Source organism: Bubalus bubalis, chromosome 4 (genome assembly GCF_019923935.1).
Source record: "Bubalus bubalis isolate 160015118507 breed Murrah chromosome 4, NDDB_SH_1, whole genome shotgun sequence".
NCBI lineage: Eukaryota > Metazoa > Chordata > Mammalia > Artiodactyla > Bovidae > Bubalus > Bubalus bubalis.
Window position 1 is genome coordinate 41,575,293 of NC_059160.1, and position 16,355 is coordinate 41,591,647.

Genomic DNA, 16,355 nt, shown 5'->3' on the forward strand with positions numbered 1-16,355 from the left:
TATTTTAAAAAAATTACCTGTAAATATCAGAGATGCAGTTAGTATGGTACCGAGTACATGGGCTATAGAGTGTGACCACTCTGTCACTTTCTAGTTGGCATTTTGGGTGAGTTAAGCTTTCTGAGAGTTCATTTCTTAATTTATAACATGCTAATAGTAATAAATTTGTACTGTACTTCAAAAGGTTATTGTATTAAATGAAAGTATAAAGCGCCTAGTATAGGTTAATACATAATAGGGCATCAATTAAGAAACATAGATAAAAATAAAGAGTTTAGAAGGTTTGTAACATTGTACGAGAGACAGTGATCAAAACCATCCCCAAGAAAAAGAAATGCAAAACGGCAAAATGGTTGTCTGAGGATGTCTGACAAATACCTGAGAAAAGAGGAGAATCAAAAGGCAAAGGAGAAAAGGAAATATATACCCATTTGAAAGCAGAGTTCTAAAGAATAGCAAGGAGAGATTAGAAAGCCTTCCTAAGTGAATAGTGTAAAGTAATAGAAGAAAACAATAGAATGGGAAAGACTAGCGATCTCTTCAAGAAAATTAGAGATACCAAGGGAACATTTCATGCAAAGATGGGCACAATAAAGGACAGAAACAGTATGGACCTAACAGAAGGAGAAAATATTAAGAAGAGGTGGCAAGAATACACAGAAAGTGAAAGTGAAGTCGCTCAGTCGTGTCCGACTCTTTGCGACCCCATGGACTGTAGCCTACCAGGCTTCTCAGTCCATGGGGTTTTCCAGGCAAGAGTACTGGAGTGGGTTGCCATTGCCTTCTCCAGGGGATCTTCCCAACCTAGGGATCGGACCTGGGTCTCCCGCATTGTAGGCAGATGCTTTACCCTCTGAGCCACCAGGGAAACCCCAGAAGAATACACAGAAGAACTATACAAAAAAGATCTTCATGACCCAGATAACTACTATGGTGTAGTTATAGGCATCAACAGTATGTGAACCAAGAACTTCCAGATGTATAAGCTGGATTTAGAAAAGACAGAGGAACCAGAGATCAAATTGCCAACATTTACTACAGCCAGACATCCTAGAGTGTGAAGTCAAATGGGCCTTAGGAAGCATTACTATGAATAAAGCTAGTGGAGGTGATGAAATTCCAGCCGAGCTATTTGAAATCTTAAAAAATGGTGCTGTTAAAGTGCTACACTCAAATTTAGAAAACTTGCTGCCAGCAAATTTAGAAAACTCAGCAGTGGCCAGAGGACTGGAAAAGGTTCGTTTTCAATCCAATCCCAAAGAAGGGCAATGCCAAAGAATGTTCAGACTACTGCACAATTGTACTCACTTCACATGTTAGCAAGCTAATGCTCAAATTCCTCCAAGCTTGGCTGGAAGAAACACAAGCTGGACTCAAGATTGCCAGGAGAAATATCAATAACCTCAGATATGCAGATGACACCACGCTTATGGCAGAAAGTGAAGAGGAACTAAAAAGCCTTGATGAAAGTGAAAGAGGAGACTGAAAAAGTTGGCTTAAAGCTCAACATTCAGAAAACGAAGATCATGGCATCTGGTCCCATCACTTCATGACAAATAGATGGGGAAACAGTGGAAACAGGGTCAGACTTTATTTTTTTGGGCTCCCAAATCACTGCAGATGATAATTGCAGCCATGAAATTAAAAGACGCTTACTCCTTGGAAGGAAAGTTATGACCAACCTAGACAGCATATTCAAAAGCAGAGACATTACTTTGTCAACAAAGGTCCATCTAGTCAAGGCTATGGTTTTTCCTGTGGTCATGTATGGATGTGAGAGTTGGACTGTGAAGAAAGCTAAGTGCCGAAGAATTGATGCTTTTGAACTGTGGTGTTGGAGAAGACTCATGAGAGTCCCTTGGACTGCAAGGAGATCCAATTAGTCCATTCTAAAGGAGATGAGTCCTGGGTGTTCATTGGAAGGACTGATGCTAAAGCTGAAACTCCAGTACTTTGGCCACCTCATGCGAAGAGTTGACTCATTGGAAAAGACTCTGATGCTGGGAGGGATTGGGGGCAGGAGGAGAAGGGGATGACAGAGGATGAGATGGCTGGATGGCATCACCGACTCGATGGACATGAGTTTTGGTGAACTCTGGGAGTTGGTGATGGACAGGCAGGCCTGGCGTGCTGCAGTTCACAGGGTTGCAAAGAGTCGGACATGACTGAGGGACTGAACTGAACTGAGGCATCAATGGTATGTGAACCAAGAACTTCCAGATATACAAGCTGGATTTAGAAAAGACAGAGGAACCAGAGATCAAATTGCCAACATCCACTGAATAATAGAAAAAGCAAGAGAATTCAAGAAAACCATCTGCTTCTGCTTTATTGACTATGCTAAAGCCTTTGTGTGTATCACAACAAACTGGAAAATTCTTCAAGAGATAGGAATACCAGACCACCTTACCTGCCTCCTGAGAAACCTGTATACAGATCAAAAAAAGCAAGTTACAACATGGAGCAATGGACTGGTTAAAAATTGGGAAAGGAGTACCCCAAAGCTGTATATTATCACCTTGCTTATTTTAACTTCTATGCAGGGTACATCATGGGAAATGCTGGGCTGGAAGAATCAGAAGCCGGAATCAAGATTTCTGGGAGAAATATCAATAACCTCAGATATGCAGATGACACCACCCTAATGGCAGAAAGCGAAGAGGAAATAAAGAGCCTCTTGATGAAAGTGTAAGAGGAGAGTGAAAAAACTGCCTTAAAACTCAACATTCAAAAATGAATATCATGGAATCTGGTCCCATCACGTCATGGCAAATAGATGGAGAAACAAAGGAAACAGTGACAGACTTTATTTTCTTGGGCTCCAAAATCACTGCGGATGATGACTGCAGCCATGCAGTTAAAAGACACTTGCTCCTTGGAAGAAAAGCTATGACCAACCTAGACAGCATATTCAAAAGCAGAGACATTACTCTGTTGACAAAGGTCCATGTAGTCAAAGCTATGGTTTTTCCAGTAGTAACGTACAGATGCTTTGAGAGTTGGAGCATAAAGAAGGCTGAGCGCTGAAGAACTGATGCTTTCGAGTTGTGGTGTTGGAGAAGACACTTGAGAGCCTCTTGGACTGCAAGGAGATCAAACCAGTCAATCCTAAAGAAATCAACCCTGAATATTCATTGGAAGGGCTGATACTGAAGCTGAAGCTCCAATATTTTGGTCACCTGGTGGGAAGATGTGAGTCATTAGAAAAGACCACGATGCTGGGAAAGATTGAGGGCAGGAGGAGAAGGGGATGACAGAGAATAAGATGGTTGGATAGCATCACTGACTCAATGGATGTGAGCTTGAGCAAGCTCTGGGAATTGGTGAAGGACAGGGAAGGCTAATGTACTGCAGTTCATGGGGTCTCAAAAAGAGTCGGACAGGACTGAGTGACTCAACAACAACAACATACTCAGTACTGTGATACCTTATGATGCATTTTTATGGTTTATTAAGGTCATTTCCTGGAGAAGGAAATGGCAACCCACTCCAGTATTCTTGCCTGGAGAATCCCATGGACGGAGGAGCTTGGTGGGCTACAGTCCACGGGGTCACAAAGAGTCAGACACAACTGAGCGACTTCACCTCAAGATCAGTAACAGTTTGTTATACCACCAATATCCCAAGTTGTCAGGATCTTATATATCAATAAGAATGTTAGGACATAAATGAGAAACAATGTGAAGGATTATATGTACAGTATACCACTATTTATGAAAAAAAAAATGTGTATATACTTACATATGAATGTATGTGTAAAGCATATATATTTATTTGCAGTAGACATATTATGTCTTCGGAAAGGTAAGTTAAGAAACTGGTCAGAGTGGTTGTGTTCTGAAAGGGTACCAGATGGCTGATGGATGAGGGTGGGAGGGAGACCTAGTTTTTACTTTTGGGTCTTGTAATTTTGTACTGATTTTATGTACTATATTTCCTGTTCTTCAATTTAAAACAAAACATGACCACAATACATATTACAAGTGAAGTATAAAATGCAACTTTGTATACATGTGGGGGTTAGGGTGCTGACAATCGCCAACCACCCCCTTAGAATTGAAAATCTGCATATAACTTTACATTACAAATCCAAGTTTCTGCATCCGAGGATGGACTGCATAATACTGAACCAAACAAAAACACATAAAGTGCAGTTCACACCCATGTTGTTCAAGGGTCAACTGTACTCTCTTGTTCTTACATACTACTTAGGAATTGGTTATGACACTTGCATTATATGCTTTCTAATAATACACACATGCCAATGGGATTAGGATACCAGGGAGATGTGATCATAGTTACAGTCATTCAACAGAAATGTCGAGAAAGCAGTTAGGAGAACGTTGTTGCTTAGATAGGAAAACAGGATCATTACATGGGAGTTTTGGAGCTGAGGTCAACAGAGGATCTTCTGATTCCTGAATTTAGAAGTCAGAGATTATTATAACCCAATAAATCAATTCTTGTATCCAATTTCCATTGATCTACTGGGGGTCAATTATAAACTCAAAAGTTTGATTCCGCATTGGTAAACATTAATGGAAATTATAGGCTACAGTGGTATTGGATGGTATTTGAGGAGAAAGAGTTTTGTTGACATATTCTTTGAAAATTCAGGATATTCTGCTGGGTAATGTCTTTCTCGGCAGGATAAGAAGGAGAAAATTAAAGGGAATTATACTCTGGAGCACTGTTGGACATTGACTTGAAGAGGCCAAGAGTAGGTTTAATTTTCAATATCTACAACCCCGTTTCTGTTATCTTCTCTTAATTATTTATGAGGTGGGTACAAGAAGGTGTTTGAGATATTCAAATATTACTTAAAATATTTAAAATCTCCCATATATATATAACAGTGATCCTTGAAATGACTTAATAGCTAACAAACAGGTTGTATTAAGACTGTTCACATATGAACTTCCCTGGTGGTGCAGTTGTTGAGAATCTGAGAGTCAATTCCTAGGTAGGTTGATAAGAAGTCCAGGGTCCCCGAGAAGAAGATAGGAGTCTGGAGTTGTCAAGAAGGATAAAGGACAAATGTTTTTTCTTTAAATCAAGACCTGATGATTGCACAACAAAACAACTCATCTTGCTCAAGGATATGTTTTTCCTTAAACTCTGTACCAATGACTATATAACAACAATGTATCCTGCTCAAGGACATATTTCTCCTTCCTAAGAACCTTCTGAATAATCCTTAGAAGAAATGTAGTATCTCATAGTCAACAAAAGAGTCCAAAATGCAGTACTTAGTTGCAATCTCAAAAACGACAGAATTATCTCTGTTTGTTTCCAAGGCAAACCATTCAGTATCACGGTAATTAAAGTCTATGCCCCAACCAGTAATATTGAAGAAGCTGAAGTTGAACGGTTCTATGAAGAACTACAAGACCTTCTAGAACTAACACCCCCCAAAGATGTCCTTTTCATCATAGGGGACTGGAATGCAAAAACAGGAAGTCAAGAAACACCTGGAATAACAGGCAAATTTGGCCTTGGAGTACAGAATGAAGCAGGGCAAAGGCTAATAGAGTCTTGCCAAAAGAACGCACTGGTCATAGCAAACACCCTCTTCCAACAACACAAAAGAAGACTCTACACATGGACATCACCAGATGGTCAATACCGAAATCAGATTGATTATATTCTTTGCATCCAAAGATGGAGAAGCTCCATATAGTCAGCAAAAACAAGACTGAGAGCTGACTGTGGCTCAGATCATGAACTCCTTATTGCCAAATTCAGACTTAAATTGAAGAAAGTGGGGAAAACCACTAGAACATTCAGGTATGACCTAAATCAAATCCCTTATGATTATACAGTGGAAGTGAGAAATAGATTTAAGGGATTAGATTTGACTGAGTGCCTGATGAACTATGGACGGAGGTTCGTGAGATTGTACAGGAGACAGCGATCAAGACCATCCCCAAGAAAAAGAAATGCAAAAAAGCAAAATGGCTGTCTGAGGAAGCCTTATAAATAGCTGTGAAATAAAGAGAAGTGAAAAACAAAGGCGGAAAGGAAAGATATACCCATTTGAATGCAGAGTTCAAAAGAATAGCAAGGAGAGATAAGAAAGCCTTCCTCAGTGATCAGTGCAAAGAAATAGAGGAAAACAATAGAATGGGAAAGACTAGAGATCTCTTCAAGAAAATTAGAGATACCAAGGGAACATTTCATGCAAAGATGGGCTCAATAAAGGACAGAAATGGTATGAACCTAACAGAACCAGAAGGCAGGAATACACAGAAGAACTATACAAAAGAGATCTTCACAACCCAGATCATCACAATGGTATGATCACTCACCTAGAGCCAGATATCCTGGAATGAGAAGTCAAGTGGGCCTTAGGAAACATCACTACAAACAAAGCTAGTGGAGGTGATGGAATTCCAGTTGAGCTATTTCAAATCCTAAAAGATGATGCTGTGAACATGCTGCACTCAACATGCCAGCAAATTTGGGAAACTCAGCAGGGGCCACAGGACTGGAAAAGGTCGGTTTTCATTCCAATCCCAAAGAAAGGCAATGCCAAAGAATGCTCAAACTACTACACAATTGTACTCATCTCACACGCTAGTCAAATAATGCTCAAAATTCTCCAAGCCAGGCTTCAACAGTATGTAAACCATGAACTTTCAGATGTTCAAGCTGGTTTTAGAAAAGGCAGAGGAACCAGAGATCAAATTGCCAACATCCGTTGGATCATGGAAAAAGCAAGAGAGTTCCAGAAAAACATCTACTTCTGCTTTATTGACTATGCCAAAGCCTTTGACTGTGTGGATCACAATAAACTGTGGAAAATTCTGAAAGAGATGGGAATACTAGACCACCTGACCTGCCTCTTGAGAAACATGTATGCAGGTCAGGAAGCAACAGTTAGAACTGGACATGGAACAACAGACTGGTTCCAAATAGGAAAAGGAGTAAGTCAAGGCTGTATATTGTCACCCTGCTTATTTAACTTATATGCATCATGAGAAACACTGGGCTGGAAGAAGCACAAGCTGGAGTCAAGACTGCCTGGAGAAATATCAATAACCTCAGATATGCAGACGACACCACCCGTATGGCAGAAAGTGAAGAAGAACTAAAGAGCCTCTTGATGAAAGTGAAAGAGGAGAGTGAAAAACTTGGCTTAAAGCTCAACATTCAGAAAACTAAGATCATGGCATCTGGTCCCATCACCTCATGGCAAATAGATGGGGAAGCATTGGAAACAGTGGCTGACTTTATTTTTTGGGCTCCAAAATCACTGCAGATGGTGACTGCAGCCATGAAATTAAAAGATGCTTACTCCTTGGAAGGAATGTTGTGACCAACCTAGACAGCATATTAAAAAACCGAGACATTACTTTGTCAACAAAGGTCCATCTAGTCAAGGTTATGGTTTTTCCAGTAGTCCTGTATGGATGTGAGAGTTGGGACTATAAAAATAGCTGAGCGCCAAAGAATTGATGTTTTTGAACTGTGGTGTTAGAGAAGACTCTTGAGAGTCCCTTGGACTGCAAGGAGATCCAACCAACTATCCTAAAGGAGATCAGTCCTGGGTATTCAGTGGAAGGACTGATGTTGAAGCTGAAACTCCAGTAGTTGCACCACCTGATGCGAGAGCCGACTCATTTGAAAAGACCCTGATGCTGGGAAAGATTGAGGGCACTGATTCAATGGACATGAGTTTGGGTAAACTCAGGCACTGGTGATGGACAGGGAGGCCTGGTGTGCTGCAGTTCATGGGGTTGCAAAGAGTCAGACACGACTGAGCCACTGAACAGAAGTGTCATCTGAAAATGTAAATTATGGGACTGGATCTAGTAAGATCTTTGTAACCTTGAGACATTCTTTTGATTTATTGTTATACCCAATTAAAAAGTATATAGCTCCCTTGCTAAGACTAGCAAGTGGGGTGCTATCTGTTCCCCTTGTGATGTCTATGTTAGACGATTTCTTTGTCCCCTCTTATACTTTAATAGAACTGTGCTACACAAAAGCTCTTGAGTGATCAAGCCTGGTCCCTGGTCCCGAAGCTAAATCTTCTTCAGAGATCTTGCCAATGCAGGAGAAACTGTTTCGATCCCTGCTCTGGGAAGAACGCATATGCCGCAGAGCAACTAAATTTGTGTGATGCAACAATAAGCCTGAGCTCTAGAGTGCACTTGCTGCCAACTACTGAAGCTCAAGTGACTAGAGCCTGTGCTCTGCAATACAGTAGCCTGAACACCCTATCAGAGTAGCCCGCACTCATCACAACTAGAGAAAAGCCTGCATGCAGCAACAAAGGCCCACCCCAGCCAAAACCTTAAATAAATAAATCTTTTAACAAATAGATTGTTCACATTTAAACATTTAAAGACATTATTGATATAGTTGGGTTAATTTCTACCATCCTTATAGCTGTTTCCCATTCCTTGCCGTTGTTCTTTTTTGTGTTCTACTTTTTCTTCCTTATTTTATCTTTTTTTGTGGGGTTGGGGTGGGGGTGGGGCTGCATTGCAAGTCTTGTGGGATCTTAGTTCCTGGACCAGGAATAGAACCCAGGCTCCACTCCAGTACTCTTGCCTGGAAAATCCCATGGACGGAGGAGCCTGGTAGGCTGCAGTCCATGGGGTTGCTAGGAGTCAGACACGACTGAGTGACTTCACTTTCACTTTTCACTTTCATGCATTGGAGAAGGAAATAGCAACCCACTCCAGCGTTCTTGCCTGGAGAATCCCAGGAACGGGGGAGCCTGGTGGGCTGCCGTCTCTGGGGTTGCACAGAGTCGGACATGACTGAAGCGACTTAGCAGCAGTAGCAGCTTGTCAGTGAAAGTGCAGAGTCTTTAGCCACTGGACCACTGGGGAATTCTCCTTTATCTTTTTTTGTTTTTTGGCTGTGCTGGGTCTTTGTTGCTGCTTAGGCTTTCTCTAGCTGTTGTGTGTGGGCTCCTCACTGCCATGACTTCTCTTCTTGTGGAGCATGGGCTCAAGGGTGCATCAGCTTCCATAGTTGCGGCTCTTGAACTCCTGAGCACAGACTCAATAGTCAAGGCGCACTGGCTTAGCTGCTCCACGGCATGTGAGATCTTCCCAGACCAGAGATCAAGCTCGTGTCTCCTGCACTGGCAGGCGGATTCTTTACCACTGAGCCAGTAGGGAAGCCCCCTTTTCTGGTAATTGAGCATTTTATATGGTTTCATCTCCCCTCCCTTAGGATGTCAATCATATATTTTACTGGTTGCCCTAGAGTTTGCAGTTTGCAGTGTACATCTACAACTAACACAACTTTACTTTCAAACAATGCTGTACTGCTTCATGATTTTCAGTTTGTTCAGCTTTTATCTTGTGGGAGTGATGACTCCAATATCTGTACATGTCACAGACCAGAAACTTGAAGTATGGGTATTACTTTTATTTATTTTCTTGTCTATTTATTCAACAAATATTTGGGTGCTTATTAGATACCAGATACTGTTCTAGGTACTGGAGATACAGCAGTAAAAAAGAGAAATAATGTTTGTCTTCATGAAGCTTATATACTAGGGTGGGCAGATAGATAATAAATAAAAAATAAGATGTCAGATGGTAAAAGATGGATAGGAGAAAAACAGAGTTCAGAAGGACAGGTAAGGGTGAAGTTATAGGTAGGATAGGGATGGGAGACCAGACTTTTAAGCAGAGTGCTGAAAAATAGCTGATATAACCAGTAGTATACAAAAGATCAAGCCACAAGCTGCTTTAGGATGATAGTCCTTTATAGACCTTAAAAATCTGACACTTTAGATCTTGAAACTAGTTTCTTCAAAAGGGGAAAAAGGTAGTGACTTGGTTAGGTGTTCAATATTAAATCTTACTAATTTGTCTTTAGAGAAATTTCACAGACGGAACAGGGCTTACCCATTGTATACATACACGCATGTGCACCACCTTTGCAGTGGCAACACACTATATTGTACACTATACACTATAAACATAGCACATTTATAAAGTAGTTAATAGTAAGGAGAAGAAGTAGAGTTGAATATGTAAACCTGTCCCTCTACATATGTCCAAGTAATCTACCGTACTATACTTTCCCTGTTATTCACTGTATCACAGTTCAAATAGGAAGTCTTTAAGAAGGTCCCACTGACAAAGGCTTTTGGCATAGGGAATATGGTGAATTTGGGGGTAGTTTAAACGTGGTATGTTTTAGAGAATTTTGTGATTATAGATAGTAATATATTGCATTTGAAAACTAAGATCTCTGCTGTTTATTTTACAATGTGAAACCAGTAGAGCTTCAGGATACAACCTCTGTGATGCTATTTCATATTGACTCATTCTTACACATTCTTGAATGCAGTTTTTAAGGAAGAAAGTTTGTAGATGAATAGCATGTATTGGGGGAAAGTAGCCATAAAAATCAATGTAATAAGTGGCCGGGCAAAGGCCTCAGTATCACTCATATGCTAAATGGCTAAGGTATGATATCTGAGATTATGATATTAAACTATTACATTTCTTTGTTTCATTGAAATAATAATTTTTGTGAAGAATATACAGGCATGATATTCAGCTTTGCTTTTTGGCCAGTGGACATTTAAATACTTTGGAAGGCAGTAGCCAGAAAACAGCTAGGAAGGTAACTATGCTTTTAGAAATAACTTAGAATTCTCCTGTTTATCCACAGTGATAAATATCTCTTATAGCAGCTCAAATATCTAGTTAGGAGAAGGAAATTTCCAGGGAAAACAGGTAACTTAAAACGTTCTTATTTAAGAAGAAAACAGTACCCTCCCCCAATATATCAGAGGGCATGCTATAATTGCCATTTCAAGAACACTCACTCATCAGCGAACTTATATATAGAAATAAAAGCACTATTAAAATGTTTAAAAGCCAGATTAACTTCAAAGCATAAATTATACTATTGGAAAGCCAATCTCTGAGACCATTGTTTCCAGGGAAAGTAGTGTGAAGATCATAGATTTGATAAGCTTCAGTGAGCATCAATACACAGTCCACGTCACTTGCTTTAGTTTGTTCGGGCCTACTAATTGCTCCAAGACTTCTCGTGAATGATCTACAAAAGAAAACAATAACAATATATTAATACACAGTAATCAGTGATATTGAATGTATCCTCATGTATAAACTGGGGATGATGACTATTATACATCATAGGGTTAAAAGACTTAGATGATATACAAAGCATAGTATAAACTAAAAATACATTTAATTAATGGTAGCCATCACTATTATTGGACTTCCCTGCTGGTAGTTCAGATGGTAAAGAATATGGCTGCAATGTAGGAGACCTGGGTTTGATCCCTGGGCTGGGAAGATCTCCTAGAGGAGGGCATGGCAATCCACTCCAGTATTCTTGCCTGAAAAATTCCATGGACAGAGAAGCCTGGTGGGTTGCAGTCCGTGGGGTTGCAAGGAGTTGGACATGACTGAGAGACTAACACAGCTGCGGTAAACATAGTGATACTTTGGAAAAAAACAGGCATTTATTGTTTTCTCAGTAATCTCATCTTTTTTTTTTTTTTTTGGTTGTGCTGGGTCTTCATTGTTGCTCAGAGGCTTTCTCTCATTGTGGTGAATGGGGGGTACTCTTCTTTGCAGTGAGCGAGCTTCTCCTTGTGGCAGCTTCTCTTGTATAGCACGGGCTCTAGGCACAAGGCCTCAGTAGTTGCGGATCACAGGGTCTAGAGCATGGGCTCAGTAGTTGTGGTACATGGGCTTAGTTGCTCTGCAGCATCTGGGATCTTCCCTAACCAGGGTTTGAACCATGTCCCCTGCTTTGGCAGCTGGATTCCTATCCACTAGACCACCACGGAAGTCCTGTAATTTTATCTTGATTACATCAAACAGACAGTAACAGTGTTAAACTTTCTCAGGGTCCTGCCAGGAATTAGATGACACTAAAGTAGCATGTTTGAACAGCGGTTAATGAAGTGACTATTTACAAAGGCGTGATTAAAGAAAGCCAGCAGGTATGGTAAAACACCTTGGGAAGCTGCAACATGCTGAAAGAAGTCAGGGGAGAGAGTAGTTACCAGAACAGGACAACTTAACCAATTGTTGAACATGTTCCATGTCATATACTTACAAAACATGATTTTAAATTGATAACTATTATATGAATTCCTTGTAATTTAACCGATGTATATAACCAGACATTTAGATGGTTTTCAGTTATTCACAATATATAGGAGTGATTTTAATATGGTTTACATTTACAAAGTCAGTTTTATAATATCTTCTAATGTAAAAATACTGCTAAAATGTTATTACTTTAAAAATTATTTCAAGATAAATGCTGGAGAGGATGTGGAGAAAAGGGAACCCTCTTACACTGTTGGTGGGAATGCAAACTAGTACAGCCACTATGGAGAATAGTGTGGAGATTCCTTAAAAAACTGGAAATAGAACTTCCATATGACCCAGCAATCCCACAGCTGGGGGTACATAATGAGGAAATCGGAATTGAAAGAGATACATTGGGATCTCCCCAAGAGAACATTGGGGTCAATGTTCATCACACTACTGTTTACAATAGCTAGGACATGGAAGCAACCTAGATGTCTATTGGCAGACGAATGGATAAGAAAGCTGTGGTATATATACATAATGGAATATTACTCAGCTATTAAAAAGAATGCAATTGAATCAGTTCTAATGAGATGGATGAAACTGGAGCCTATTATACAATGAAGTAAGTCAGAAAGGAAAACACCAATATAGTATATTAACGTATATATATGGACTTTAGAAAGATGGTAATGATGACCCTATATGCGAGACAGCAAAAGATACACCAATGTAAAGAACAAACTTTTGGACTCTGTGGGAGAAGGCAAGGGTGTGATAATTTGAGAGAATAGCATTGAAACATGTATATTACCATATGTGAAATAGATGATCAGTCCAAGTTTGATGCATGAAACAGGGTACTGAAAGCCAGTGCACTGGGACAACCCTGAGGGATGGGATGGGGAGGAAGGTGGGAGAGGGGTTCAGGATGGGGGACACAAGTACACCCATGGCTGATTCATGTCAATGTATGGCAAAAACCACTATAATATTGTAAAATAGTTAGCCTCCAATTAAATTAATTAATTTTTAAAAAATTCAGGAGTTTCAGCTATAAAAAGGAATGCATTTGGTTGGTTCTAGTGAGGTCGATGAACTTAGAGTCTGTAAGTAAGTCAGACAAATATCGTGTATTATCACATATATATGGAATCTAGAAAAATGATACTGATGAACCTATTTGCAGGGGAGCAATAGAGACACAGACATAGAGAATAGACTTGTGGACACAGTGGGGGAAGGAGAAGGTGGGACAAATTGAGAGAGTAGCATTGAAACACACACTGCCATAGCCAGTGGGAATTTGCTGTATGACATAGGTAGCTCAAGCAGTGCTCTGTGACAACCCAGAGGAGTGGGATAGGGTGGGAGGTTTCAGAGGGAGGGGACATATGTAAACCTATGGCTGGTTGATTGGATGTTTGGCAGAAACCAACAAAACATTGTAAAGCAATTAACAATCTATGTTGTATGTATAACATATCTCTAACCTAGTCTTAGTGGTTCTCAGACTTAAAGAGACTATGCTAAACCCTTTGTGTGGATCACAGCAAGCTGTGGAAAATTCTTAAAGAGATGGGAATACCAGACCACCTTACTTGCCTCCTGGGAAACCTGTATGTGGGTCAAGAAGCAGCAGTTAGAACCAGACATGGACTGGTTCAAAATTGGTAAAGGAGTACGTCAAGGCTGTATACTGTCACCATGTTTATTTAACTTATATGCAGAGTACACCATGCGAAATGCTGGGCTGGATGAAGCACAACCTGGAATCAAGACTGCAGAGAGAAATATCAATAACCTCAGATATGCAGATGACACCACCCTAATGGCAGAAAGAGAAGAGGAACTAAAGAGCCTTTTGATGAAGGTGAAAGAGGAGAGTGAAAAAGCTGGTTTGAAACTTACCGTTGAAAAAACTAAGACCATGGTATCTGGTCCCATAACTTCAGGGCAAACAGAAGGGGGAAAAATGTAAACAGTGGCTGACTTTATTTTTGGGGGGCTCCAAAATCACTGCAGAAAGTGACTACAGCCATGAAATGAAAAGACACTTGCTCCTTGGAAGAAAAGCTATGACAAACCTAGACAGCATATTAAAAAGCAGAGACATCACTTTGCCAACAAAGGTCCGTATAGTCAAAGCTATGGTTTTTCCAGTAGTCACGTATGGATGTTTTTCCAGTAGTCACATTTGGATCATAAAGAAGGCTGAGTGCCAAAGAATTGATATTTTTGAACTTGGACTGCAAGGAGATCAAACCAGTCCATCCTAAAGGAAAGCAACCCTGAATACTCATTGGAAGGACACATGCTGAAGCTGAAGCTCCCAATACTTTGGTCGTTTGATGCAAAGAGCCAACTCACTGGAAAAGACCTGGATGCTGGGAAAGATTGAGGGCAGGAGGAGAAGGGCAACAGAGGATGAGACGGTTAGATGGCACCACTGACACAATGGACATGAGTTTGAGTAAATTCTGGGACATAGTGAAGGACAGGGAAGACTGGCGTGCTGCAGTCCATGGGGTCACTGAATCAGACATGACTAACCAACAGCAACAAGAAGGAAAAAAAGAGGGCCCAACATATGGTTACTAGATTTTATTTTAAGTAAAACAAAAATAAGTCAAACATTAAGATTTAGTACAAGAAAGAGAACCATAGGGTGTCTGGAAACAAGAAATTATAGTTGTGAAATCAAGGTTTACATTGACAGCTAATTTTGTTACGTGCCCAAAAATACAACAAATGGAGTTTTCATTGTTTTAAAAGTATCATTAGTTATTACACAGGAAGTCTATTATTATAGGAAATTTAGATTAATGGCAGATTTCAAATAGGTTGAAAGTAAAAGGATGGATAAAGACAGCAACTATAACAAAACTATGTATAGAAGTTTATACCTCATCTATGAGAGGGAGGAACACTTTCTAGTTTATTTTATGAGGACAGTATTACCTTTACACAAAAGCCAGACAAAGACATTACACGCACAGGGAAAAAGAACAACAGGTCAATGTTTTTTATGAATATATATTCAAAGATCCTCAATAAGACAAGAGCAAACCAAATCTAGCAACAGAGAAAAAGGATTTATCTTAGGAATGTAAGGTTAGCTTAACATTTGGGAATTAATCAATGTAGTACACTATTTTCCCCTAAATGGACAGTCTTGTTGTGGTGACAGGACACATTGTCACATTAAAAAACTTATTATAATGGCAAATTCATAAAGACAGAAGATAGAACAGAGGTTGCCAGAGGCTGGGGGAAAGGATAATGGGGAGTTATTGTTTAAAGGGCAAAGAGTTTCTATTTGGGATGAGGAAAAGTTCTGGGGATAGTTAATGGTGATGCTTGCACAATGATGTGAATGTACTTAAATCCACTGAATTGTACCCTAAAAATGGTTAAAATAGTAAGTTTTATGTATATTTGCCAATATCTATTTTTTTTTTAACAATTCTGAAAGTAAGATTCATCTTTGATATGTGAAGAGAAACTAAAAAGCCTTTTGATGAAGGTGAAAGAGGAGAGTGAAAAAGTTGTCTTAAAACTCAACAGTCAGAAAACGAAGATCACGGCATCTGGTCCCATCACTTCATGACAAATAGATGGGGAAACAGTGGAAACAGTGTCAGACTTTATTTTTTTGGGCTCCAAAATCACTGCAGATGGTGACTGCAGCCATGAAATTAAAAGACGCTTACTCCTTGGAAGGAAAGTTATGACCAATCTAGATAGCATATTCAAAAGCAGAGACATTACTTTGCCAACAAAGGTCCGTCTAGTTAAGGCTATGGTTTTTCCAGTGGTCATGTATGGATGTGAGAGTTGGACTGTGAAGAAAGCTGAGCACCGAAGAATTGATGCTTTTGAACTGTGGTGTTGGAGAAGACTCTTGAGAGTCCCTTGGACTGCAAGGAGATCCAACCAGTCCATTCTAAAGGAGATCAGTCCTGGGTGTTCTTTGGAAGGACTGATGCTAAAGCTGAAACTCCAATACTTTGGCCACCTCATGCGAAGAGTTGACTCATTGGAAAAGACTCTGATGCTGGGAGGGATTGGGGGCAGGAGGAGAAGGGGATGACAGAGGATGAGATGGCTGGATGGCATCACCGACTCGAAGGACATGAGTTTGAGTGAACTCCGCGAGTCAGTGATGGACAGGGAGGCCTAGCATGCTCCAATTCATGGGGTTGCAAAGAGTCGGACATGACTATGTGACTGAACTGAGCTGATATTCTGAAAACTACAAAAGACTGTTGAAAGAAATGAAAGTAGGTCTAATAAATG

At 40.1% G+C, this 16,355-nt stretch overlaps 1 protein-coding gene across 4 annotated transcripts in view; it reads right to left on the minus strand.

Annotated features, from left to right (window-relative positions):
* Positions 1 to 9,369: 9,369 nt before the first annotated feature.
* Positions 9,370 to 16,355, minus strand: part of AMN1 (antagonist of mitotic exit network 1 homolog) — a 73,589-nt gene continuing 66,603 nt past the window's right edge. For all 4 annotated transcript variants that reach the window (XM_006058599.4, XM_006058601.4, XM_044941317.2 and 1 more), the window contains one exon: positions 9,370 to 11,043. In XM_006058599.4, coding sequence (XP_006058661.1) covers positions 10,970 to 11,043 — 74 coding nt within the window. In that variant the 3' untranslated portion in view covers positions 9,370 to 10,969. The remainder of the gene's footprint in view (positions 11,044 to 16,355) is intronic.